Source organism: Euphorbia lathyris, chromosome 2, assembly GCF_963576675.1.
Source record: "Euphorbia lathyris chromosome 2, ddEupLath1.1, whole genome shotgun sequence".
NCBI classification, from domain to species: Eukaryota; Viridiplantae; Streptophyta; class Magnoliopsida; order Malpighiales; family Euphorbiaceae; genus Euphorbia; species Euphorbia lathyris.
This window is the reverse complement of record NC_088911.1, coordinates 93,884,914-93,912,441: the sequence shown is the minus strand read 5'-3', so window position 1 is coordinate 93,912,441 and position 27,528 is coordinate 93,884,914. Positions and strand designations below refer to the sequence as shown.

Below are 27,528 nucleotides of genomic sequence, written 5' to 3'. Positions count from 1 at the left end.
AATTTAAAGCTTTTGAACGAATCTGGAAAGTTTTGGAGTGTTGTTGTAATTCTACCTTTTCTGTCACTAACAGCAGATTGGCGACGGATTTTCCGTCGGTAATCTGCTGGAAACCGAAAATCACCATTTTTACCCTCCTTTCCCCACTTTTTGACATTTCTACTTGTATATATATGTATATTATTGTGTAATATGTTTATAAAAATTATTTTTTAATCCTATAACTATTTATTATGTACTATATATTTATTTATTTCATGTTGAAATTTAATTCGTTTGGATTTAATGTTATAAAGTAGTATATATGTATATATATAGTTTTCCTTGGCATTTGAATTATATTAGCTATCATAGGGTAAAACTATTTTGGAAATTAAATGTTATTTTTAGTTTTTATAGTCTCCCTTATTTTTACATAGTTGTAATTAGGATAAAAAGGTATTATATGTATTACTACTTTCCTTATCCTACATTTAATCTATATATATATATATTATTACCATTTTTACTATTCTTACATATATGTATAAATATGTATATTCATTCTCCATTTGGATTTTCTATAGGTATATATTCTTTAAACATGTTTGGTTGGGTGAAGTTGAATTTAATTTGTTAGTTGTTGTAATTATATTCAAGTAAGGATTAATTGAGTGAAAAAAGGGAAAATAAAATCACAAAAAGAGACTTTAATTTGTTTATTTAAACTTAAGTTTTCTAGACATTCTTAAAGTGTAAATGACGTTTTTCCTGACCTTTTTAAACTATTTCCAAAATATCACATGTTGAAACCTTAATCTGTTCCAACGACGGATTAGGCGAACCTTGTAATTAAAATCGTTTTTATTGTAAATAATAAAGTTTTGAATCGTTTCCTTAAATGATTTGTACAAAATAAATTGACTTGTATGCCTAACCACGTTTTTGGGTTAAAATTCTTTATTCCACATCTTCAAACGCTCGAGTCGTTCCAACGGCGATTCGAGTAGATGCCATGTAAATTAACGGGGTTTTGAAACGTACCTAAATCGTTCCAACGGCGATTAAGGTACGAACCATGTAAATAAACTCGTTTTCGGGGAGTGAGTTTAGTGTAGAGTTAACATACGAATCGAGGCATAAGACACACTGTAAATAAATCAATTCTTCCTTCTCCCCCTCTCTCTTTTATACTTAGCATCAATGTAAATGGGTGATTCTTTACCAAAGTGGCTTTCAATAATATATGCTCAAAACGGTTTTCAAAACGAGAAAGAAAAGGTTTCAAATGAATTTTAAACTTAAAGAAATATGCGATTAGTCCGTTATCGCCTAACACGCTGAGTAGGAGGCCGGTGGTTCATAACCGGACGATGTCGGGGTGCCTAGTAGCCTTTCTCCGGAAAGGAGCTAGCCTTCTCGGCTCGTACCTAAGTTTCCCGAACCCTCACCGGTCTCCCGCGAGGGATCGGTGTTCATTTTCCCATTCGTGGGTGGCGACTCTTCCATACTCCGAGCTCCGGTCCTGCCGAGCAGCTTGATTCCACGATTGGTTGCTTTCGGCGCCAATCACCGCTTACGTCGCCATGAGGTGTCCACCCCCCGGTCCGCCCGGGAGATTAGGCCGCGGCACCTCGTCTAACATCAGCAAAGGTTATTTCATTCTCTTGCTTACCTTTGGTCAGCCCTTGTATTGATGACTCAGAGGCTCCATTTTGGTCAGCGGAAGCTGAGCTTGGTTCATCTTCAGTGAGCTGAGTTAACTTTCCTGCAGGGTCAGCTTCATCGAACTCAACATGGACAGACTCTTCTACAACCTGAGTTCGTTTATTATATACCCTATATGCTTTGCTGTTAGTTGAGTACCCTAAAAAGATCGCTTCGTCAGCTTTGGCATCAAATTTTGCAAGACTATATTTTGTGTTGAGTATAAAACATTTACACCCAAAGGCACGAAAGTAGCCAATGTTGGGCTTTTATCCTTTCCAAAGTTCATATGGGGTTTTCTTAAGAATAGGTCTAACTAAAGCCCTATTTAGAATGTAGCATGCTGTGTAGATAGCTTCACCCCAGAAATACTTTGGAAGCCTATTTTCACTTAGCATTGTCCTAGCTATTTCGATAATTGTTCTGTTTTTCCTTTCAACAACCCCATTTTGTTGAGGTGTTCTAGGAGCAGAGAAATTGTGGTCAATACCACTGGTTTCACAAAATTCATCAAACTGTTGGTTTTTGAATTCTCCACCATTGTCACTTCTAATATATGCTACTCTTAGGTCTTTGTCATTTTCAAGCTTTTTGATCAATGTGGTGAACATCTCAAATGTTTCATCCTTGCTACTCAGCAAGATGATCCAAGTGTACCGAGAGAAATCATCTACAATGACTAAGAAAAATTTCTTACCTCCCAAGCTGAGTGGCTGGACAGGTCCGAAAAGATCCAAGTGTAGTAATTCCAATGGTCTCTTGGTTGAGACAATATTTTTACTTTGAAATGACTTTTTAGTTTGTTTCCCTTGCTGACAAGCATTACATAATTGATCTTTTTTAAATTTAAGTTTGGGCAGTCCCTCAACTAGTTGCTTTCTAGCTAATTTGGCAAGAAGGTCCATGCTTACATGACCAAGTCTTCTATGCCATAGCCACGAGTTATCCTCTTTAGACACTAAGCATATATTTTTAGAAAACTGTTTTTCCAAACTCAGCATGTACACATTGTCTATACGAGGGGCAGTTAAAATCAATTCGTTTGTTTTTCCCTCGATTATTTGACACTGAGTATCATCAAATACAACCTTTCTGCCGCTCTTGCAAAGCTGAGCTACACTCAGCAGATTGTATTTGAGACCTTTAACTAAGGAGACTGACTCAATAGTTGGGTTACCTCCGATAGTACCTGAGCCGACTATCTTACCCTTCTTATTGTCTCCAAAGCTTACACTTCCACCTCGTTTAAGCTCTAGTGTGATGAACTGAGTTTCATCACCAGTCATGTGCCTCGAGCATGCGCTGTCAATATACCACAGTTTTGATTTCTCCATGCATCTCAGGCTCACCTGCATTTTAGACTATTCATCTTTAGGTACCCAATTCTTTTTGGGTCCTCGTTTGTTAGCATAAACAGGTGCAAAGTCGTATTTTAATTTGTGACGGCATACTTTGATGGTGTGGCCACTTTTACCACAGAAGTCACAATGAATTACCCTTTGATGATGGTCAGCATTATTGTGCTGAGCATGCCAACATACCTTTGTGGTATGTCCTTTCTTTTCGCAGAAGTCACATTGGACAATCCGCTTATTGTACCAACACACTTCTTTTGTGTGTCCCTTTTTCCCGCAACAGTCACACTGTGTGAACTGTTTATGCTGACTAGTACTTGAGTACTCAGCATGGGGTTTATTTTTATTTGAGCCTCTTATTTGGCTCTGTAAGGTAGTGACATCCTTTTTCAGTTTCTTTGAATCTGACTGGACCTCCGAGACAAACTTGTGCATAATTTCCATGTTGCTATGCAAAGTTGAGTTGTCTTGGAGAAGATATCGGAGGCCACTCAGCTTGACCTCTTCAATCTCATCACACCGCCTGCTGAGTGCCTTTACTTTCTTATTGCACTTTTTAGTTAGCGCATATAAATCACTCAGGGCGTTTATCATCTCATTTCTAAGCAAAAGTAAGGACGTTACCTCATTATTGTGTACCTCCTGGTTAGTTTCATCAGAGAGGTCAGCTTGCTCAGATTGAGAGTGGTCAACATCATCGGCCATGAAGCATATGTTTGCCGTTTCATTTGCGTCAGCTTCGGATGATGTTGACTCATCACTGTCACTCCATGTTGCTACCATTGCCTTCTTGTTTCCCTTCTTGTCTCTCTTGAGGTTCGGGCAGCTTGACTTGATGTGCCCAGTTTGGTGGCACTCAAAACATGTGATAGGCTTGGAGCTGTCCTTCTTGTATTTGTCACTGGACTCAGCTTTGTACCTGTCACTTTTTCTGAATGGCCTTCTGTTGTTCTTTTCACTCTTTCTAAACAGCTTCTTCATTTTTCGTGTAAACATGGCCATCTCCTCATCGTCTGATGAGTCAGCTTCGGTCGAGTCAGCTTTCATGACAAGTGATTTTTGTTTCTTGTCTTCTGACTTTTCTTTCTCTTTAGCTTCAAAGTTTTTCATTGAGATTTCATGAGTCAGCAACGGTCCGATCAGCTCATCGTACTTATAGGTAGTCAGGTCCTGAGCTTCCTCCACATCAGTCTTTTTGGCTTGCCAGCTTTTGGGGAGACTTCTTAAGATCTTCTTCACCTGTTCTTCCTCAGTGAAGTTCTTTCCAAGTCTTTTCAGCTCATTTATAATGTTGGTAAATCTAGCATTCATTACCGAGATGTCCTCATTATCATTCATCTCGAACAGCTCGTATAATCTTATATGCTGATTTACTTTTGATTCCTTGACTTTGCTTGTGCCTTCGTAGGTCACCTCAAGCTTCTTCCAAATTTCCTGTGCTGACTCACAACCTGAAATCTTATTGTATTCTGCAGCATCTAAAGCACAGTGAAGCATATTGATAGCCGAAGCATTATTTTGAAGTTTTCTAAGGTCATCTTCTGACCACTCAGTTTCACTCTTAACAACTTTCTCATTTTCAACGGTTTTATATGGCACATATGGGCCTTAAACTATTGCAAGCCATGCACTCATGTTTGTGGCTTGAATAAAGTTCTTCATCCTATTCTTCCAGAATGTATAGTTGGATCCAAAGAATAGGGGAGGCCGACTAATAGATAATCCCTCAGGGAGTATCTGTGTTGTTTGGTTCCCGGGAAGGAAACGAGTGCTGTTCTCAGCCATTTATCGGGATCAGCTCAAGATAGTTATATCTTTGAGTAGTGAGCTTAGGCTCTGATACCACTTGTTGGTCCCGTGTGATTAGTTCCAAAGGGGGGGTTAGGAACTAATATAACTTTTTCTCTAGTTAATCTTGCTGACTTAATAATTTTGGTGAGTTTGTTAACTCGGCTTTGGTCAGCTTGGCCGTTCTTTTATGTAAGACAGCTTTAGTCAGATACTGACTAAGAATGTTTCACTTGAGAGTTGGGAATTGACACTTTTGTGGTCAGCTTCCAACTCAGCACTCCAATTTACTCAGTGTCAGCTTCAATCAGTTTATATGCTGAGTAAATACAACAAGCAACACATACACATAAATATATATTTGAGAGAGTTAGAAATTACTCAGTATCACTTATCCTGGTTCGGCTTCTCTGCCTACGTCCAGTCCCCAGAATCCTCCAGGCTTTTAGAATCCAATACTGAGCTCTTTAAGGGTAGCGCACAAACTGATTACAGGCAGTTGAATATGCAAGAGTACCTTCCTCTATTCGTCTACTCAACTCCTACTAACTGCTACAACTCAGCACTTAGATTTCTCTACCACTAAGTACTAAATACCAAGTACTCAGCACGCACACTCTCAATATTACAATTGATCACACACTTGTTCCTTTTAAGATAAAGAACACTTTAGATGATTATAGACAATCAATCTAGCATTTACACAAAGAATAGAAGATTGGTGTAAGCTTTCTCTTTTTGTTTTGAGTGCTTTGAATTTGTATCTTTCTCACTTGTAATTTTCTGTAAATCGGCAATCTTCCAAATGATATCTTTGTCCCTTTTATAGTTGAAATGTGAGGAACAAATCATTTGAAATTGATTTGTCCGTTGAGTCCAAAACGGCTCTTTTGGGGAGACAACTTCTGGTCAGCTTCAGATGTGCAGGCCAATCCTGTCTCCTGAATTCTTCAGACGTCAGATTTGTCTTCTTCCTACAGACTTTGTCTTCTTACGGCAGTTTGTCTTATAGCATCGAACAGTTGACCCATACATCTTGGAATTTGGCTTTTGCGTAATTCAAGGCTTCTATTATTGGTGCAGACAGTTGTCGAATTTGTCATTTAGCTAACGGATCATTCAAGCTGTCCTGAAGATTACTCAGCTTCATTTCGATAATCATTTGTCTTTGATTTTCACCAATACTCATACTGAGTTCTTTTTCCACTCAGATTCCATGTTCAGCTTCGTTTTGTAGAATTTATTCCTTGGAGCAGACTTCTTCTGTGCTGAGCTTCGTTTCACTCAGCTTCTTGGATTAGCTTTATTTTTATTCTGAAGAAGACTTATCATCTCTTATGCTGAGTTGCTCTTCACTCATCTTGTGTTGTGTTCTCATGCCGACTTTGTCCTGTCTTAATCTTTATTTCTTTTTGCATTTATATTTATACTCAATATTGAATAAACGGATTAGTACAATTAAATCAAAGCACTTAAATTTAATTGTCTCTTAATCATGGATTAAACTTAAATGATTTTGTCAAATCAAAATCTTGTGGAACGGTGTTTCAACACCAGCTTCACCACCACGATTCAACATCAAACACACGGATGATGAGATTGAAAGGCGAGTGCATGCCGCTCTAGATAGACAAGAGAACAATGCAGAAAGATACACCATCCAGTTAACAGGAATTCTCCATTCACAGCACGGATCTTGAGGTACGAGGCGGACAGAATGTTTAAAGCTTCCAACTTGCCACAATATACAGGAGAAGAGTCAATATAAACGGGACATTAAATATCCCGAACCCAAAGGAGGTGAGCATGTAACTGTTGGAAGAAACACCAAAGCGTACTATAGGTTCCATAGAAGAAATGGCCACCACACTGAAGCTTGCTGGGAGCTAGGAAACTAGATAGATTCATCCAGAATAACAAATAACAAGACGACAAGGAGAAGAAAGAGCCCAGAAAGAAATTCAAAAGTGTCATTAATGTCATAGCAGATGGACCAGTGTATCAGCCACTCGTGAAAAAAGCAAAAATATCCGCCCTTGATAAAACATCCCTCAATTGCCCCTTTTGCAGAAACAGTTCTTGTAATGTCATTACCAGAGGTGCATTCACCAAACTAAAGGTTGATCCGATCCAAATAGAAACAACCATTGTTGACATCATGAGAGTGACAGGTCACATATCCAGACCAAGGGCCAAGTAACTTTGGAATGCAAGCTGGCGGATGATGATCAAGCATGGATTGGTGATCTGGAGTTCTCTATTATGAATGGACAATTAGTTTATACCATCATTCTTGGGCGGCCGTTCATCTCAGAGGTTGCAGCCCTAATTTCCATCTGTCGTCTGGCAATGTACATTCCCACCAGCAAATGAGGAGTAATGATTAGCGGGAACCAAAAGGTGGCTCAAGAGACCTACTCGGCGTCACTATCGATCCGCCCACAATTCAAAGATGACGAAGGTGAGGAAGATGAACTTGTCACTACAGCTTTGGGCGACACGGAAATGTTCCTTATTGCTAATGGAAAGTGGGTGCGGATCGCCAAAGGATTAAAACCTGAGATCAAGGAGGATGTTACGAAAGTTCTCTGAAAGCGTGTTTGCAGGGGGGAATGAGATCCTCACAGGAGTAAGCCCAGATGTGATTACTCATAAGTTAAAAATCATTAAGGATGCGGTTCCAGTTGCTCAGAAAAGACGGAACCATGGGCCTAAAAATCAGTATTTTTACGTATTCTTATATGTGCATTAAACTGTTATAGTATCCTATATTTTATAATTTATTCTTTCTCGCCATATTTCTTATATTCATTTGCCTAGTTTTGTTCTATATCATTCCAAATTCTATAGAAGAAGAAATAACAAAGCTGAACAGGCGGATGTAATCAAAGAGGTGATATACGCCCAATGGCTGGCGAATGAAAAGTTCCACATGCGGATCAATTACCTCAAAGATAGGACAATTGATCCCCACCAAGGGCGAGTCCCCTTTCCACAAAGATAAGAAACACAGACCCTCAAGAGCTTTCAAATGAGCTCAACTCTCTCCTCAAAGACAAGAAAAATATTGGTCACCATCAAAAGTGGGTTAAAATTATCTCAAACATGAGAAAATTACACTTTAAACTTTCTCCTCAAAGATAGGAGAACAATAATCTCAGCGGCGGATCGATCTCCTCAAAGATAGGAAACGATTGATCGCCGTCAGGGACGGGTTAAAAATTTCTCAGACGTGAGATCTTTACACCCTCAAGTATTCTTCTCAAAAGGAGAGTATTAAGACCCACTGGCGGATCGATTTACCTCAAAGATAGGAAACAATCGATCACCTGGGGCAGCTTAACTTCCTCACCAGGAATAAAAGCTTCTAGCCTTCAAAAAGGCTCATACTCCGAGGTATGGCTGGCCACCTACCTTGAACAAACCAAACAAATCCTAAACCAAATTCTAAAAAATTACTTGCTAAAAGATATAATGCATAAGTAAAAATAGTTCTGGAAAGAAAAGGGTTCATCCAAATAATGAAGCCTCATCTTCATCCAAATCAATGAAGCCTCGTCTTTATCCAAATCAATGAAGCCTCATCTTCATCCAAATCAATGAAGCCTCGTCTTCATCCAAATCAATGAAGCCTCGTCTTTATCCAAGCAATGAAGCCTCGTCTTCATCCAATTAATGAAGCCTCGTCTTCATCAAAGCAATGAAGCCTCGTCTTCATCAAAAGCAATGAAGTCTCGCCTTCACAAATGCAAAGTAAAAACACTTTGGAAAATGAGTAAAGGCTAAAAAGGCAAGTGCCTAGAGTGTCAAAAACCCCCCACAAAATGCACAAAAGTCCCTAAATGGCTGATCATTCTTACTGCTCCCTAAGGGCCGGTCATTCTCCTCAATATGGCAGAACTGAAGAAAAAAAGTCCCTAAAGGCGAATCATAATCCTATGCGGTAGGAACAAATAGACCCATAAAGGGCGGGTTATTCCTTTCTAAAGAAAATATAACTCTCAAGAAGCCCCTAAAGGCTAACAATGGATACAGCTGACCACCTATCCACGAAGAAGAAAAAACCCCTTAAAGCGCATCATATCCATATATGATCCCATCTAGGGCGGGTCCACTTTCCTCCAAGATAGAAAAATAAAACACCATTTAGACAGCCCTGAAGAGCTTTTTATACCTTTAGGGGGGCTTCTGATAACAACCCAAATTATTCTTGAATAAGGAATAAGGGAAAATTAATAGAAATAATGGCAAACCATTATTCCTTCTAAAAGAGATATTTATGCATGATTAATATGGAATCAATGACAATTATTGCAGGATTAATGCATGGGTGAATATGCAAATAATGGAGAAAAGGAAGGAGTTTCTAGCATTATGCCATACCACGTGGACCATGGCGAGATACGCCATAACGAGATACGCCCGATGAGAATGAGTAGTGGAGACCCACCATAGCTCTCAAGGAGAGCGTACATACGCCTTGACGAATCTAAGAATACCAAAAGACGCCTTTATTATCATCCATGAATGGGAATAAATACAATTAAATGGCCTTTAATAGCCATTAAAGGGGAATAAAGGCTTGACTGTTCGAATATCTCAACTCTGAGGGTTTCAATGCTAAATGCTGGGATTAATGGAGAGCAATTAAAGATGAGTAATGACATGACTCTTCACCTGCTTCCCCATTAATGCTGAAGGTTACAGAAACCTATATAAATACCCCAGCTTCCTAGGATCAAAGGTACACTTACTGATTCTCTACTTTTGTGCTTACAGTTTATTCTCAGAAATATTACTGACTTTGGCATCGGAGTGTCCCCGGCCGATCCCAACGGCGCCTCACAGGGAAGTGCTCCGATCAAGAATTTTTCCACAAGTTATCAAGAACATAGATGCAAATTGAAATTAAAATTACCTGATCAGCTCAGCAGCAAGCGAAGGTGGAGATAAGATGCGACATGCGGTGGAGATAATATGCGACACGCGGTGGAGGTGGCGGTGCAAGGTGGAGGTGGCGGTGTGCGAGGTGGTGGCGGCGATGGAGTGGAGTGGAGATAGAACCCTAGAAAATAAGGAAGCAGAGAATGGGTAAAGCAGGAGATACGAACGAACAAAGAGATAAGATCCTACTTTTATGAATTGTTTAAAAATTCTAATATTTGTTACTTAATTAGTGAAATGGTTAACAAGAAGTAGAATAGGTCCAGATGGTTAAGGCGTTTGATGGTGTTTCAATTGTTTAGAGGTTCGATCCTCCACGTCTATATTCAAGTAAATATTTTTCATTTCATTTATATATAAACGAGGATTAATCGGGGATTACCCGTCGGGACTTTACGGGTGCGAGTACCCACCTACAGGGACCATATTGGTCCCCATTCCCGTCCTAGTTGCATCCCTGCCAAACATGGTATTGAGCCTATACTATGACATTGCATTACAACATATTTTCTTTTGTTGTGTACTCTAATCAAGGCTAGGGTATAATCAAGTCGAGTTTTGACTTGGTCATGCTCGATTCAGAAAATGGATTAACTCAAGCTCGAGTTTAACATCTTGTTCGCGAGCTACTCGTTTATTTGTTCACGAACAGCTCGTTAATTATGTTGATAAACTTTGTTTTCGAACAACTCATTAATTATGTTCGTTTGAAAGAAAAAATTAACACAAAAATACATAGTTTCAAAACATGTGACACTAAATTTCAGACTAGACCTGTTCATGGGCCGGGTTCGGGCCGGGCCTAACCGGGCTTATCACATAATTACTCTGTCCAAGCCCAACCCAGCCCGCACTATATTTACAGCGGGTTCAGGCCGGGCTGGGCCTGACTAAAAGAACTAATTCCCAAGCCCAGCCCGGCCCGACCCAACTAATATTTTTGTATTTTTAAAAAATTAAAATTAAACTAAAAATTATAAATAATAAAATACAATAAACAAAACTCTAAATAAATAAAAAAAACTCTTTTGATAACCATAAATATTTAAATGGTCTGGAAAGTTTTATGTTTAAGAAATGTAAATATTTTATTTTTAGAATATAAAGTTTATTAAATTTCCATTCTTTTTTGTTATAATAAAATCAAGAAGATTTTTTATTGGCATACCCATATAAAGAAAAAGTTTCTGAAACAGATTCCCACAAGCAACAGCAGCTCTAAGAATATATCACTTGAAATTGAATCAATTAATGTAAATCATATGGATTATTGGTATAATATCTTCCTCATTGCAGCTGCTAATTAACTCTATTCTTGTTATCTTACTTAATTAATAATCCTGTTTTCACTAATAAATGTCTATTAATTTCCGGCTGCAATTTGAGCTTATTATAAAATTTATTAAATTAACGTTTCGGGCCGGGCCAGGTTGGGCCTGGGTTTTGAGATAAATCCCAAGCCCAACCCACTCTATATTCGGGTCTAAGTGGGCTTGGGCCGGACCGGGCCTATTATGAAATATGTACGTCCAAGCCCAGTCTTTGAAGAGCGGGCTTGGACGGGTTGGGCGGGCCAGTGGGCTTTTGAACAGGTCTATTTCAGACTATGTTTCTCTCTTTATAAAAAATATTATTATTAAATAGGATAAGGTACAAAAATACCCCCAACGTTGATAAGAAAGAGCAATAATACCCTTATCGTTAAAAATGGTACAATTAAAGGTCTACGTAGATTTTTTATTATATCCCAACCTCCTCCAAATAAAACATATAGAAATTTGAATCCATCTTTATTAAATCTTGCTTCCCTGCCAATAAAACACGTAGAAAATTGGATTCAATTTTATTCTTGGAAGAATCACCTCAAAGTTCCATTTTAGAGAGAGAAGAAAACACAACAACCAATTATGAGAGTCTATTAAGTAATCAGTTGCAGGCTCACTCAGGCTCACTGTTCACGCCATCAATTTTTCCAGGAACTTGAGATGTAGAAGAGAGGAGCCCGTGCGCGCATGTATTACCGTTGGGACGCTTGTTTTTATTTGTTCATTATATATTTCTTTTATTTATATATTATTAAGTAAAAAGAGGTCACGGGTTCGAGTCTTAGGAGCGGCCTCTTGCCAATTAAATTAGCAAGGGAAGGCTTGCCCCCAATACACCCTTGTGGTGGGACCCCTCCCCGGACCCTCGCTCAGCGGGGACGCGTAATGCGACCGGGCCGCCCTTTTTTTTTTATATATTATTAAGTACATCTAATACTAAAAAAATTTAATACTATATTTTTTAAATAAAAATATATTATATATTTCAATAAAATTTCATATTAATATTTTATTTATATAAGAAAATATACTTTTTAAAATATAAGTTAGAACATATATTTTAACTTTTAAAACACGAACTATGAAGTTTAGAACGTACGACATATTTTTTAGAACATACGTTATGTTTTTTAGAACATGCGCTATGTTTTTTCGAACATGAGTTATAAATTATATTATAGAACAAATGCAAAAACGATCCAGATATCTATTGATTTTTTAGAACATTATACTTAATTTTTGGAACACAAACTATAAACTTTAGAACATACGTTATGTTATTTAGAATATGAGTTATAAATTATATTATAGAACAAATGTAAAAATGGTCCATATATTTACTGATTTTTTTAAAACATTATACTTAATTTTTAGAACACAAATTATAAAGTTTAAAACATATGTAACAATAGGTGTTTTTAATGGTTCTCAGGATATAGGGCTGGTGAATAGAACCCTTCTGGTTCTGATTCCTAAAATTGAGAAGCCTTCTTCCTTTTTGCATATGAGGCCTATCAGTCTTTGTAATGTTCTTTATAAGACTGTTACAAAGATTGTGGCTAATAGAATCCGCTGCATTCTTCCTGAGATCATTTGTCAGAATCAGGGAAGTTTTGTGACTGGTAGACAAATGATGGATAATGTGGTGATTGCCCAGGAGATGGTCCACACTATGAAGATCAGGAAGGGGAAGAAAGGCATTGTGGCTCTTAAGTTGGATCTGGAGAAAGCCTATGATCGCATCAACTGGAGTTTCCTGATGGAGAGTCTGGAGAGAGCTAGGATCCCTGACAGTTGGAGAAGGTTAATAAAGGTTTGCATCTCTTCTCCTGTTTTTCAAGTTATGATTAATGGGGATATGTCGGAGGAATTCTCTTCGGGCAGGGGTATCCGTCAAGGAGATCCAATGAGTCCCTTCCTTTTTGTTATTGCAATGGAGAGGTTGTCTCGTCTGATCCAAGATGCTGTTGATAATGGGGATTTCCACCTGGTGGCGATCAATAGTTTCTGTCCCCAGGTTACTCACTTATTCTTTGCGGATGATGTTCTGATCTTTCTGGAAGGTAATGAGGAGCAGTTGAGTATTATTATGGATATTCTTGATTGTTTCTGTTCGGCATCTGGTCAGAAGCTTAATGTCCAAAAGTCTAGGATGATGTGCTCTAAAAATATGAACCAGAGAGTCTGTAAAAGGTTGAGTGATCTGTCGGGTATTCCTCTGACTAGCTCTCTCGGGAAGTATCTGGGTATCCCCCTCCATAGTGAAAGAGTGTCTAAAGTGTCTTTTAAAGATACCTTGGATAAAGCTAATAGGAAGTGTGCCACGTGGAAAGCTAAGACTCTCTCTCTCGTTGGCCGTCTTACGTTAATTCAATCTGTTAATTGTGCGACTCCCAATCACATTATGCAGGCTTGTCATCTTCCTGAACCTGTGCTTAAAGATCTTGATAAAATTAACCGTAGGTTCCTGTGGGGAGAAGCTGAGGAGGGGAGAAAGATCCACCTTGTTCCTTGGAGTGAGGTTTGTCAGCTTAAAGATATAGGAGGTCTGGGCATTAGGAAAGCCAAAGATAATAATAAAGTCTTATTAATGAAACTCATGTGGCGGATGTGGCAGTTTCCTTCAGCTCTGTGGGTACAGCTTTTATGCGGTAAGTATCGGAAGGATAAGGTGTTTGGGGGCCTAAGGATAGAGTGGTTAATTGTTCCTTTCTTTGGAAAGGCATTAGTGCAGTTTTTGCGGAATTTTGTTCTGGAATTGGGTGGAATGTGGGTAATGGCAGGTCCATCAGTTTCTGGAAGGATATTTGGATAGGTAAGAAGCCTTTATTGGAGGTGTGTACTTCCTTGCCTCCGTTGGACATTCAGGACTGGAGGATTGCTGATGTTGTGGATTCTGAGGGTGAGTGGATTTGGGATAAATTTGATTCCTACCTCAGTCTGGAATCGCTCCTAACTATTAGAGGTGTTCAGATTAGTAATCAAATTGAGGACAAGGATAGTTAATGTTGGGCGCTGACTAACAATGGGGCCTATTCGTGTAAATCTGCTTTTCAGGCGTTCTATCAGGGTTTGGATTCTTCTTCCCCTGGGGTGTGGAAGACGATTTGGGCCTTAAAAGTGTCGTACCGTATTAGGAGCTTCCTGTGGCTTGGGGCTAGGAATAGGTTGCTTACTAATTCGGATAGAAAAAGGAGACATCTGGTGAATTCTGGAGCCTGTGGCAGATGCAGAGGGTTTGAGGAAACTTTGTGCCATGCTCTCAGGGATTGTGAGAAAAGTAAAGAGGTGTGGAGGAGAATTCTCCCTAGGGATGTGCTATCTTCCTTTTTAGCCCATTCTGAGAATGATTGGTTTATAGATGGAATTAAAGGGATTCTTCTGCCTGGGAAGCAGGGTGTTCTTCTTTTTGTGGTGGTTTGCCATCAGATTTGGAGATGGCGGAACGAGGAGATCTTTGGAGGAGGAGTGGTTTCTCAGCCAAATGTCCTTGATTTCTTTTCTAAAAAGATTAGTACCTTGGTTGAGAGTTTTGTTGAAGACCCCTTGGCTAGGGCTGTTCAGAGGAAGGAGGTCAATCTTTTAGGCTGGTGTAGGCCGAGGGAAGGTGTGGTTAAGCTCAACACTGATGGTTCTTGTCTTAAAGACGGGAGAATTGCCGCAGGAGGGGTCCTTAGAGATGATGGTGGCAGGTGGGTTTCTGGCTTCTCTCAAAATTTGGGTATTGGTTCTTCTTTTTCTGCGGAGCTTTGGGGGATTTTCTCTGGCCTGAAGCTTGCTAAGGATCTAGGGTGAAGAAGCTTCTTGTTGAGTCAGATAACCAAGAAGCGGTTAAAATGATTTCTGAGGGCAATGCTGTTTGCCGGAATAGCCTGAACATTATTAAAGGCATTAGAAGGATTGGATCCTCCTTTGAGTTTATTAGGTTGCTCATATTTATAGGGAGCAGAACCGTGTAGCGGACCGTCTTGCGATGGAATGGCACTCTAGTTTGTTGGGTCTTTCGACCTTTTCTTCTCCTCCGGTCTTCATCTCTTCTTTGATATTGGAGGATGTGGTGGGGTCAGTTTTCCTAGGCTGATCTCGGGTTAAGCGGTTTTTTATTTGTTTGTTTTTCTTTTCATTTCCTATCCAAAAAAAAAGAACATCGTCCTTAACGTTTTAAAACATAAATTACAAAAATATAGAAGAATTAAATAAATAAGAAATTGGAGTATGTTCTTGGATTTTTTTTCTATTAACAATTCCTAATGCACATTTCTTTTTTCTATTAATAATTCATTATTATTCACATTTAATCGATATTAATAAGTGTATGCGTCAAATATTAAACAATAAAAATTACAAGAACAGTTGTATATTAAGCTGCGCGCGATATAATGTAAAAAAAAAGCAATTGTGTCAGTGGTAAGTAGATAATTATCCTATAATTAAGTCTAAATTATTATTATTTTTTTTGGATGAAAATGCTTATAACTTCATTAGATTAAAGCACAAGTACAACAAGAAAACAACGGTAAGAAATCAATTCTTATAAGATCTATAAAGAGACTAAAACGACTACATAGAGCAAAAAATGCCATAAAGACATAAAAAAAACACAAAATAACAATAAAATATATATTTATCTTAATTCGAATGCACTCCAGTCTGACATATATCCAATATGTAATTAACATAAATACAATATATATCCGAAAGCAAAAACATCCCAAACTTCATCTTGTTTGTTGTTCGGTTATCAATGGCGAAAATCGCTTTAGGGTGTGAACCAGTGGTGGGTTCACTTGCCCCATCCAAGAAGAAAGAGTACAGAGTCACCAATAGACTCCAAGAAGGCAAGCGTCCCCTCTACGCCGTCGTTTTTAACTTCATGGACTCTCGTTACTTCAATGTCTTCGCTACCGTCGGTGGCAACCGGGTCTGTACTTCTATCTCCGAAACCTGATATTTATCCACCCTTTTTGCTCTCTCAGTTTTATTTCGACTAATTTTACGAGGATTTGCTGATATTGTACTGTTGTTAGTATCTTCTGCTTGTTCAATGTTCAATTCGATTAATGCTGGGTTGAATTTCTGCCGCCTCTTTATCTTAAAGCTGCTATGTAGAAGTTAATTAATGGATTTTAGGATGAACTTTCAAATTGATGGATTTTAGGTTTTTGTGTTCTGTTTCCCTTTTTCATTTTTGTTTGCTGTGATGTTAAAGGTTAGTAGTTTTTTTTCCCCATCAGGTGACTATTTATCAGTGTCTCGAAGGGGGCGTTATAGCGGTTTTGCAATCCTATGTTGACGAAGATGTAAGAAAATTACAAGTTATTTGTGTGTGCTTAGGTAGTTTTCCTGTTGTGAAAATGTCCTTATGAACACTTGGAATTTCCATATGCTTTGTAGATCAGAAGGATGAATCATTTTACACGGTGAGTTGGGCGTGTAATATTGATGGAACCCCATTTGCCATAGCTGGGGGAATCAATGGTATAATCCGCGTCATTGATGCCAGCAATGAAAAGATACACAAGGTATCTTATCTTATTTCTCTAGCTCATAATGAAATGAACAAAAAAGAAGTTATTGTTATCATGTATTGTGTGTCATTACTTAATGTGCATGTACACAGAGCTTTGTTGGCCACGGAGACTCTATAAATGAAATCAGGACTCAGCCACTGAAACCTTCACTTATAGTTTCTGCAAGCAAAGTAAGTGATGTCATTTTCTATTTCATTAGTTCAGTTGTTCCTGAATAATAAAATGTTGGGGATGGACCAGGATGAATCGGTAAGACTGTGGAATGTTCACACTGGAATTTGCATTTTGGTATTTGCTGGAGCTGGGGGTCACCGCAATGAAGTTTTGAGTGTGGTAAGTGGAGATAATAAGTTGTATGTATGTCAGCTGCTGCCATTATAAAATGTTATTTGTATGATTAATTCGGCTGTGATTCTTTCTCGGCTTTTTTTTTCTTTGTTTCTATTTGTTGTATCTAATAAGTTAAAGGAAAATAAGTACTATAAATATAAGGGTAAACAATTTCCTGTTCAGGCCCTTGAATTAAGAGGGAAAGAAAACGAGTTGTTAATTGTTTTCCAACTTTTGAATTAAAACAGAACTCAATTTTCGTGTTACAGCCAAACAATGAGAAAAGAAGTTATATTCCTTGAAAATACTATTTTCAAGACATTATTTTCCGTGAAACAAACATAGTCCTTTTATAGGAGGTGATCAGGAATTGATATTAGGGTTATGGTACTTGTTGTAGGACTTCCACCCGTCAGACATATGTCGAATTGCAAGTTGTGGTATGGATAACACTGTCAAGATTTGGTCAATGAAAGGTAAATTTCTCATCATTTTTGTATTTGTAGGTAAAGAAATATTTTAGATGCCATCAAGGCTAAAACTATTGCATACCCGTTTGACCAATTACTAACTATGGCATAAATCTTGATTTATGGAGAAACATGTTGCACATATCTTAAATTTTTCTTTGCACTCCAAATTGAAAAAGAAAGTTCAATCTTCTATGGCGGATTATCTGGTTAATTCTTGGTAAATGGTCCGGCACAGTGGCTGGATGTATTATTGACCAGGGATTCATTCAACTAAACATATCCTTTTGTTGCCATACTTGTTACCTATGTACAGAGTTTTGGACATATGTAGAGAAGTCATTTACATGGACAGATCTTCCTTCAAAGTTCCCTACAAAATATGTACAATTTCCTGTGAGTAGCAATTTCTCTCCTTTGAATGTACATAATTTACATATTTTTCTGTTACATATTGGGTTACTTGTGTCTTTGCAGGTGTTCATTGCTTCAGTTCATTCAAATTATGTTGATTGTAATCGCTGGCTTGGTGATTTTATGCTATCAAAGGTGAATTACTTGATTAATTCCTTGCTTAGCTAAATTGTGGTATCTCTGTTACAAATAGGTCTTCAGGTCTTCCTAGTGCATTGTAACTTGACATCTTTAAAGTTAACATTATCAAGGTGCATAAATTGCTATTCATAGATTGTTAAATGGGTACTGCTATCTGTTTAGTTGTATGCTTGACATCAAGTTTAAGATGATCAACTTATGATGGCTGCTAAGAAGACTCGAGAAAAGAAGCTGAATTACTTTGACATGATGATACATCTTAAACTTCCAAAGCAGACAAGATTTAGTTGTCTAAAAGCTGATAATAATACTTCTATATAAACCGAGTAGATTCAACGACGTTGTCTGTATATATGCTAATCTATTCTAAGCAATCTGTGGCAAAAACATCATTTTGCAGAGTGTTGACAATGAGATTGTGCTGTGGGAACCGAAAATGAAGGAGCAGTCTCCTGGAGAGGTTTGTGTTTCCCCTTGCTCTTTTATTGATTTATAATCCGGATGATGTTGCCATTCTTACGATATTGAAAACGTTTCTTGTGCAGGGTAGTGTTGACATACTTCAGAAATACCCTGTTCCCGAATGTGATATTTGGTTCATTAAGTTCTCCTGTGATTTCCATTACAATGCAGCTGCTATAGGTAATGAAATGCATACTTGCAAATGTCATTCCCTAACTGTCATTTTAACTCCTTGGCTTAGAATACTCGTGTCTAAACTGAACGGTGTAACAGGGAATAGAGAAGGGAAGATCTTTGTTTGGGAATTGCAAAGTAGTCCGCCTGTTCTCATTGCAAGGTCTGTACCGATTTTACAGTTAACAGAATAACAAAACTTGCAAATTGATCTAATCTCACTCACTTATATTTGATTCTGCAGGCTGTCGCATGCTCAATCCAAATCTCCAATTAGACAGACTGCAATGTCGTTTGATGGAAGGTAATTTGCAATCGGAAAATTTATGATTCATATTTATTAGAATATTGAAACTGGCCATCCATGTTTGTTGCAGCACCATTCTTAGCTGCTGCGAGGATGGAACAATATGGCGTTGGGATGTAGCTTCATCATCTTCCTCCTAGGCCTACCTCTCTCTATAAGTTAACGTAGAATTATATCGTAGAATTATTTCACAGAGTAGCTTGAGGCTATTTTTGTTCTTTGCCTTCTAATGCAATGTAAAAGAATTGAATTCTTTTATAAATAGAGTTAATGACGTAGTGGAAGAATCGGATTTACTAGCAATTAACTCACTATAATTTTTCGTCTATTAAATAAAAAGCCACAAGTGTTAGCCTACCCATCATGGTTTGCTTCTGCAATAGATGAAGCAAGATCAAACATATTAACTAAATCTTGTATAAGCCTTCGAAACCCGACAAGTGTATCGTCTGTATGATATATTTAATTACGGGCGATTAGTTGATAAAATTGATTAGTATATTCTTCTATTGATCTTATAGATTATGTAGTCACTGATACATTAGATGTTGACAGTTATAAGGTAAAAAAATTGCTTGCAAATGTTTCTTCATCTTCTCCTAGGAATGTTTCTTCATCTTCTCCTAGGAATCAATTTTGGGTTTTTCCGTCCGGGTGTGTTAATTTCAATTGTTGCCAACATGTCATAGCTCGATTATACAGTCTCCTTGACACAAGGCAACAAGGATCACACATTAAATTCCAATGCCTCTTCTACAATTATCAACCAATCAAGAAATTCTTCTAGCTTTAGACTCCTATAAAATTTAAAAATTTAAGGATTCCGATTATCAAGCTTGATTCTTATTGATGATTATCCTCATATCCTTTCGGAGGGTTTGGTATTCTATTGGGATAGGGATAAGGATAAATGTTAAGATATGGATAGAGATAAGGATATGAATAGGGATATGGATAAAGATAGAGATAAGGATAAAGATATGATAGTTGAGAATTATTATTCAATATTTGGTATGTGGGATAGAGATGGAAATAGTGATAAAATAATATATTATACTATTTTAACATTATTTAAACTACATAACATTAATTTGAGGGATAAGATGGATTTTTCCATCCTATTAAAATCACCTTCTTATACCACCCTCCTCTTGGGTATACGATTTGAAGGATAAGAGACTAATCCCTCATATGTCTCACTAATCTATCTTCCAAACAAACATGGGATAACTTATCTCGTGTTGATTATTCGTTCGCCGGAACCAGAAGTTAAAATTTTGGCAGAGCTTTTGGTTTTTTCATGTTGTCAAAGAGTTGAACAATAAAAATAGATGGCGAGTACCTAATCGAATTGATCGGATCATTTTTTTTTCTGGTTCTAAGATCAGTAGTTAGAGTGACCAACTCGCTTTTTTTCAAATTGTTTGTCATTATTAAGATTTTTTCCGATCCAGTTCCTCCACCACCGCGAACCGGTTCTCCCCGAAATGCGTTGAGGCGCAGCAGTTGACTTCTGGCAAATCAAAAGGTAATCTTTCACATTCTGTCCATAGCGAACATGCCCGAAAGGGGGCGCTAATCTAAACTGAAATGAATCAGAAAAGCTTTGGAATTCATTTATTTCTCTCAGGGGTAGCTTGCTTTGGGTTTGGCGCAGCCGTAGAAGCTTTTACTCGAGGGGGTGCCCCTGGACCGTTCGAAATAATTGGGATTTTTTTGGAGATTGGATGCAGAATGGAAGTTTTGCAATGAATAATAGCATTTCCGGCTGTGGTTTGGGCAGCAAATGGTGTTCCTCTTCTCGTGCCTTTGAATCCACAAGTGCCAGCGGAGGACAAAAAATAAATCCACTTGGTTTCAGACTTGGTACAACCCAAAGTCATCATTCTTTTTGGTTTGCACAGCCAAAAAATTACTCTGAGAAAAGGCGACCCATAGAATTCCAAGTTGAGGCCAAGGCTTCGATACATTTCGAAATCGAGAAATTTCTACAGGAGCTGGTGCTATCCGATATTTATATAAAATAAATAGAGAAATAATTATTCTATAAAATAGAAAAGAAATTCTAAAATAAATAGAGAAATAGAAATTATTATATAATATCTAATTATAATATCTAATGGAACCCTTCTTATTGGATGATCATGATACTTCCCAAAAATCGCAATTTTTAATTAATGGAGGAATAATATCACCAATTCCTCCATTAATTAAAAATTACGATTTTTGGAAGTGTCATTCAAAATTCTATTTGACCAAATTTGTAATTAATCAACCCAATGTGGTCTATTTCTTCGCTTACAAATTCTTCGCTTACAAAGAAGAAAAAAATTCTACTCCTATCCCACTTCCTATATCTCTTCTAACAAACACCCCATCGATGTCTTATGTGAGAGACTTTCTCAAAAAAAAAAAAAAATATTTACTTCATGGTGTGGTTCTTCGCCTCCCAAATTAGAGTTCCGTTTAAGGTTAACATTTCTCTCGAAATTGGACTAGGTTGATTCTAAATAGGCATGGATGTAATCTATGTGCTTATTCCATTTAATTCATTCTCATTTAATTCATTCTCCCATCTAGCAAAACCTTAAACAATGTGGCTCTAATATCAATTGTCATGGTGGAAGAATCGGTTTTGCTACACTATAATGATTTGGTTGAATGCAAAAATATAGGATAGTGAACATTATTTTTGATTTGTTATTAAATCTCAAAATATGGCAAAATTCCTTATAAAAAGATGTCACCATATTTATAACTATGACAACAAAAGACATTGTTAACCTCGTATGGTGGGTTGCTAAATACCGTCCCCAAATTACTTATCACCACTTCCATTTGAAATTTTTTGCCCTTCTCATAATTTTGATCAAAAATTGAAAATACTCTCTCCAAAATCATAAACCCGAACAACAATAATTGAAATTATGAAAATAATTGATGTGTGACAACCCGAACCCCGGAAATGGATGATTACAAGTCGGAAACATTAAAATTTACGTTTTTTTATCAAAGAACTCATGAAAATAATATATATTTTTTTATGACGATTTTGTATTTTTCGTCACAACAAATTGGAGAATTTTGCATTTTTCGTCACAAAAAATTGAACGATTTTGCACCGGTCAAAATTTGGCCTAAACGGATGCCGCATCCGCCCCCACCATGGGCCGAACGGATGCGGCATCCGTTCCCGACATGGGCCAAACGGATGTGGCATCTGTTTAGGTCAAATTTTGGCCGATTCTCTAAAAAAACAGTTTTGAAAAAGAATTATGAAAATGATAAATTTATCCAAATGGGAGCGGTGATAAATAATTTGGTGATAAGTAATTTGGGGTAGTTCCAGAGAAGATCAAAGTAAAATGAATTGGAAGAGAAGTATTATTGATCAAAGGAATTGAAATTGCAAAGTTACAGTGCGTAACATGATAATGATGAGATTACAGTAAAAGCTATTTATAGAAGAAGCTTAACTGACTAACAAGATTGTAACTGCTAATCAGTTAATTAGCTGTGGGTCAGTTGTAACAGATTTATATCTGTTAACTCTAACATTCCCTCCTCAAACTTGTTGTATTCATATGAACTACACCAAGTTTGGCTAAGAAACGATCAATCTGTGTACCGCTCAGCACTTTGGTGAAAAGATCTGCTAGCTGCTTCTCTGAAGGAACATGAGGTGTGGCTATGAATCCTTCTTCGATATAGTCCCTGATGAAATGAATGTCTATATCAAAGTGCTTAGTCTTCTCATGATCGACAGGGTTAGCTGCAATTGCAATTGCTGAGGTGTTATCACAATGTAGTTGAATTGGGTTTGGAACATGTACTTGAAAAGTTTTGAGCAGAAACGAGATCCATCGAAGTTCACAAGCTGTTGTTGCTAAACTCCTGTATTCCGCCTCTGCTGAAGATCGACTAACAGTTGATTGCTTCTTGCTTTTCCATGAAATCATGGATTTGCCCAAGAAAACACAAAATCCTGTAACTGAGCGCCTTGTTTGTTTACAAACTCCCCAATCAGCATCACAGTATGCAGACAAAATGAGCCTTGGCTGGACTGGATAAAAAATTCCTCTTGTTAAAGTCCCTCTGAGATACTTGAGGATGTGTAATGCAGCATCCAAGTGATGTTGTTGTGGCTCTGTCATATATTGGCTAAGTTGCTGTGTTGGAAAGCAAATATCAGGACGAGTAAATCCCAAATACAATAATCTGCCAATAAGCCGTCTGAAAGTATCTGGAGCATCTAGAACTGTTGTTGTCATTGCAGGTTTGAAACCAGAAGGTAAAGGAGAATTTGCTGGAGTGGCATTTGTCATCTGTGCATCTGCCAGCATATCATTGACATATTTGATTTGGGAGAGAACCATTCCTTCGGAAGATCGTGACACTTCTACTCCCAGAAAATATTTAACATACCCCAAATCTTTGATTGTAAACTGATCATGTAAGAAATTCTTCAAGGCAATTATATGCGCCTCTGATGTTCATGTGATTAATAGATCATCCACATATAAGACTAATGCAGTGAAAACTGTAGCCTCTGATTTTGTGTACAAACAATGATCATGAGCTGATCTTACAAACCCAAATTGAAGAAGCTTGGTAGACATTTCTTTATTCCATTGTCTACCGGCTTGTTTCAAGCCATATAAACTTTTCACAAGCTTGCATACCTGCCCTTCTTTAGCCTTTGTGTATCCTTCAGGTGGAAGCATATAAAGATCCTCTTCGATGTAGCCATGTAGATACGCATTATTGATATCTATCTGGTGTACAGGCCATTCCTTAGCTGCTGCAATAGCTAGGAAGGTTCTCACAGTTACTAACTTTGCTACTGGTGAATAAGACTCATTATAGTCTAAGCCAAAAATTTGATTGTACCCCTTAGCCACTAATCTGGCTTTAAAACGGTCAATAGTACCATCTGGTTTTCTTTTAATTCTGAAGACCCACTTGGAAGTTATGCCTTTCTTTCCTTGGGGTAAAGAGGTTAAGATCCAAGTCCCATTTTCTTCTAGAGCTTTTAACTCTTGTGCCATAGCTTCTCTCCATCTTGCATCAGTAACTGCAGCTTTGTAAGACTTGGGTTCTTTTTCATTAAAAAGATTTGTCATGAAGGCTTGATGAGTAGGAGAGAGTGGAGGTAAAAAACAAGGTTGATCTTGGCTGTTTGATTTTACAAAATGAACAGCTCCAACAAAATCTGTCATCCAGCTAGGAGTTTTAATCTGTCTCCCTGCTCTTGTATGACTGGAGGGTAAAACTAACGTATGTAAATCATCAGATGGTGAGACTGGTAAGTCATTTGGGTTTTGTAAGGGATCTGAAGTAAGAGGAGAAGTAATTGTGATTGGTGAATTAAAAGGTTCAGATATGTGCTGGTTGGGAAAAATGGTAAGAGAGTCTGATAGTGGAGTTTGAGATGAAGAGTGTTGAAAAGGAAAAGTATTTTCTTGGAATTTAACATCTCTGGAAATGAGAAATTGATTAGTATCAGGCCTATAAACAATATAGCCCTTCTGTCCTGAAGCATAGCCCATGAAGACTGCTTTGAAGGCTCTCGCTTCAAATTTATCTTTATGTGGTTGCAAATTTGAAACAAAGCATAAGCAACCGAAGATCTTGAGATGTGTGTAGTCTGGAGATCTTTTATAGAGCCTCTCAAATGGTGTTTGCCAATCCAGACCTTCTACTGGTAATAAGTTGATTATATGGGTGGCAGTTTTGATAGATTCTTCCCAAAATGTATTAGGAATTCCTGACTGGAAAAGTAGTGCTCTTGCCACCTCTAAAAGGTGTTTGTGCTTTCTCTCAATAACTCCATTCTGCTGGGGTGTATATGCACAAGCTTTTTGATGTAAAATACCAAAGGTAGATAACATATTCTGAAAAGCATGACTAATGAATTCAGTACCATTGTCACTTCTTATCTTCTTGACTTTGGTACTGAATTGATTTTGCACCAGCAATATAAATTTGTTCATAGCTGCACACACTTCTGTTTTTGAAACAAGTAATATGGTCCATAAAGCTCTTGAGTAATCATCCACTATAGTAAGAATAAATCTAGCATTGTTGGTGGAATTCAAGTGATAAGGACCCCAAATGTCTGTATGCAAGAGTTCTAAAATTGAATTGGTCATTGACACACTATTTGGAAAAGTAAGCCTATGTTGTTTAGCAAGTGGACATATTTCACATGGAATCAATGTTTCCTTACAACTGATACTGGGAACATGCTTCAACTTTTTCCAAGACACATGGCCTAGCCTATAGTGCCAATACACACTTTCATTATTGACTATTTCAGTAGAAACTGTACTATTAAAAGCAGTAACATCACCTTGTAACAACTGTGGACGAAAAGAACATTTTGATAGTCTATAAAGTCCCCCATCCATGTGTCCTACTGCCAACAACTCTTTAGTCTTCAGGTCCTGTAAAATACAGTGAGTTGAGTAAAAACTGATCCCAATATCTTCTTCTTTCAACAATTGCCCTATTGACAAAAGATTGAACTGAAAACTAGGCACACATAAGACATTTCTCAATTGAAATTTGTCACTGAATTTGACAATACCCTTTTGTGTTATCATCTTTGTAGTTCCATCTGGTAGAACTACCTTTTGTGCATTTGGTAAGTGAGAAGTGGTAATGAAATTTTCAAGTTTTGCACACATATGTGAGCTTGCACCAGAGTCAATTATCCAGTCATCTGCATCCATACATTTCAGATTGGTATAATCAGTAACATTACCTGCAAAACCAGTGAAGCAGGCTAAATCTGTGGCTTTCTTGGACATGAACTTCTGAAATTCTTTCTGCAGAAAGTTGGAGAAAAACTGAGATTGTTCTTGATCTGCATCTGCATCCCCATTGATACTGCTCTCTTCTTGTACATTGTGAGCATATTGATTTGAAGTCTTTTTAACTCCTCTTTTCTTGGGCTTGTACCAGTCTGGATAGCCTTTAAGTTTAAACCATGTATCCTTCAAATGGCCGGGTTTTTTGCAATGGGAGCAAAACATGTCTTCTTTGGCCTGTTCCCCCTCAGTCTTCTCTCTTCTGGGAATAACAACATTTGCAGCATTTGCAATTTCCAATCTATTAGATTGCATTCCACTACCATTAGTCACATTTTGCTTCTGTTTTTCCATTTTCTGCACCATTGAATATGCCTTATTAACAGATGGAAGGGGATCTGTCATTAAAATCTGATTCCTTGTTTGCTCATAAGTGTCATTAAGACCCATGAGAAACTGCATTAAGTGATCTTCTTCTATTAAGTCAGTCATTTTTTTGACTGTAACATCACAATTACAGATGGGCACAGGGTTCAAAACTGCAAGATCTTCCCACAACTTCTTCATCCTTGTGTAATACACACAAATTGGTAAATCTCCCTGAATCAATGTTGCCAGATCTTTCTTTACTTGATAAATCAATGGCCCATTTGACTCTCCATATCTCTGTTCTAATTCTAGCCAAAGCTCTCTTGCAGTTTTTGCATAAAAGAAAGATTCTGCTAAATCCTTAGAAATTGAAGCTAAGACCCAAGACATAACCATCTTATCGCATCTTTGCCATTTCTTGAACAATGGAGAATTAAGTGCAGGTTTAAGATCATCATTCAAAACAAAATCCAACTTATCTTTTGCTGCTAAACCTATTTTGATTGCCCTTAACCAAGAAAGATAATTGGTTGTAGTTAGTGGTGCACTTACAAGGGATACTCCAGGGTGATCTGAATTGTGAAGCTCAAACTGAGAACCATCTGTATTAGCCATCTCTTCTGTCTTTTCTTGATTACGATCTGTACTTGAATTGATGTGAATTTGTTCCTCTCCTTCACTTTCGGATTCAAGGATCTGAAATTTGTTGTTTCTCCTTTGATTTCGTTTCCAATTAACCATTGATCTCTTGCGGAAGCTCTGATACCATCTAGAGAAGATCAAAGTAAAATGAATTGGAAGAGAAGTATTATTGATCAAAGGAATTGAAATTGCAAAGTTACAATGCGTAACATGATAATGATGAGATTACAGTAAAAGCTATTTATAGAAGAAGCTTAACTGACTAACAAGATTGTAACTGCTAATCAGTTAATTAGCTGTGGGTCAGTTGTAACAGATTTATATCTGTTAACTCTAACAGTAGTAAATAGCAAAACCTCTTTTAAAATGAAATAAAATAAAAACGCATGAAAGGTATGCAATGGACAGAATATGGGCAGAAAACTCGTTTCCTCGAGGCATGATCATATCTTATTTCTCAGTTTTGGCCATGACTGACTTTCACAGAGCACGTTAATATCTTACAATTTTAACTCTTATTTTTGCATAAATTTTTCAACTAATTCCTCCCTTTCATCGGTTAATTAGGTAGATTTTAATTGGGAATAAATTTTTCAGCACAAAAGCCCGACCAAAACTCAATGTTGTCGGAACCGGGCTGACCTGTTCGGACCAATCTGATTCAATCGAAACTGGTCACTTTTTCTCACTGTTTTAGATCACGTTTTTATATTTCTAAAAACCAGTTCAGGACCGTTTGAATCTCAACTGTTTGAACCAGTACCGGTTGAGCGGTTTA

At 37.5% G+C, this 27,528-nt stretch overlaps 1 protein-coding gene across 1 annotated transcript; it reads left to right on the top strand.

Annotated features, from left to right (window-relative positions):
* Positions 1-15,777: 15,777 nt before the first annotated feature.
* Positions 15,778-19,230, top strand: LOC136218994 (polycomb group protein FIE1). The gene is made up of 13 exons (XM_066006187.1): positions 15,778-16,019; positions 16,333-16,398; positions 16,498-16,620; positions 16,719-16,799; positions 16,870-16,962; positions 17,360-17,435; positions 17,746-17,825; positions 17,907-17,978; positions 18,385-18,444; positions 18,530-18,626; positions 18,720-18,783; positions 18,865-18,924; positions 18,998-19,230. The coding sequence occupies exons 1-13, from the start codon at positions 15,843-15,845 to the stop codon at positions 19,065-19,067; spliced, it is 1,119 nt and encodes a 372-aa protein (XP_065862259.1). The 5' UTR covers positions 15,778-15,842; the 3' UTR covers positions 19,068-19,230.
* Positions 19,231-27,528: the final 8,298 nt, after the last annotated feature.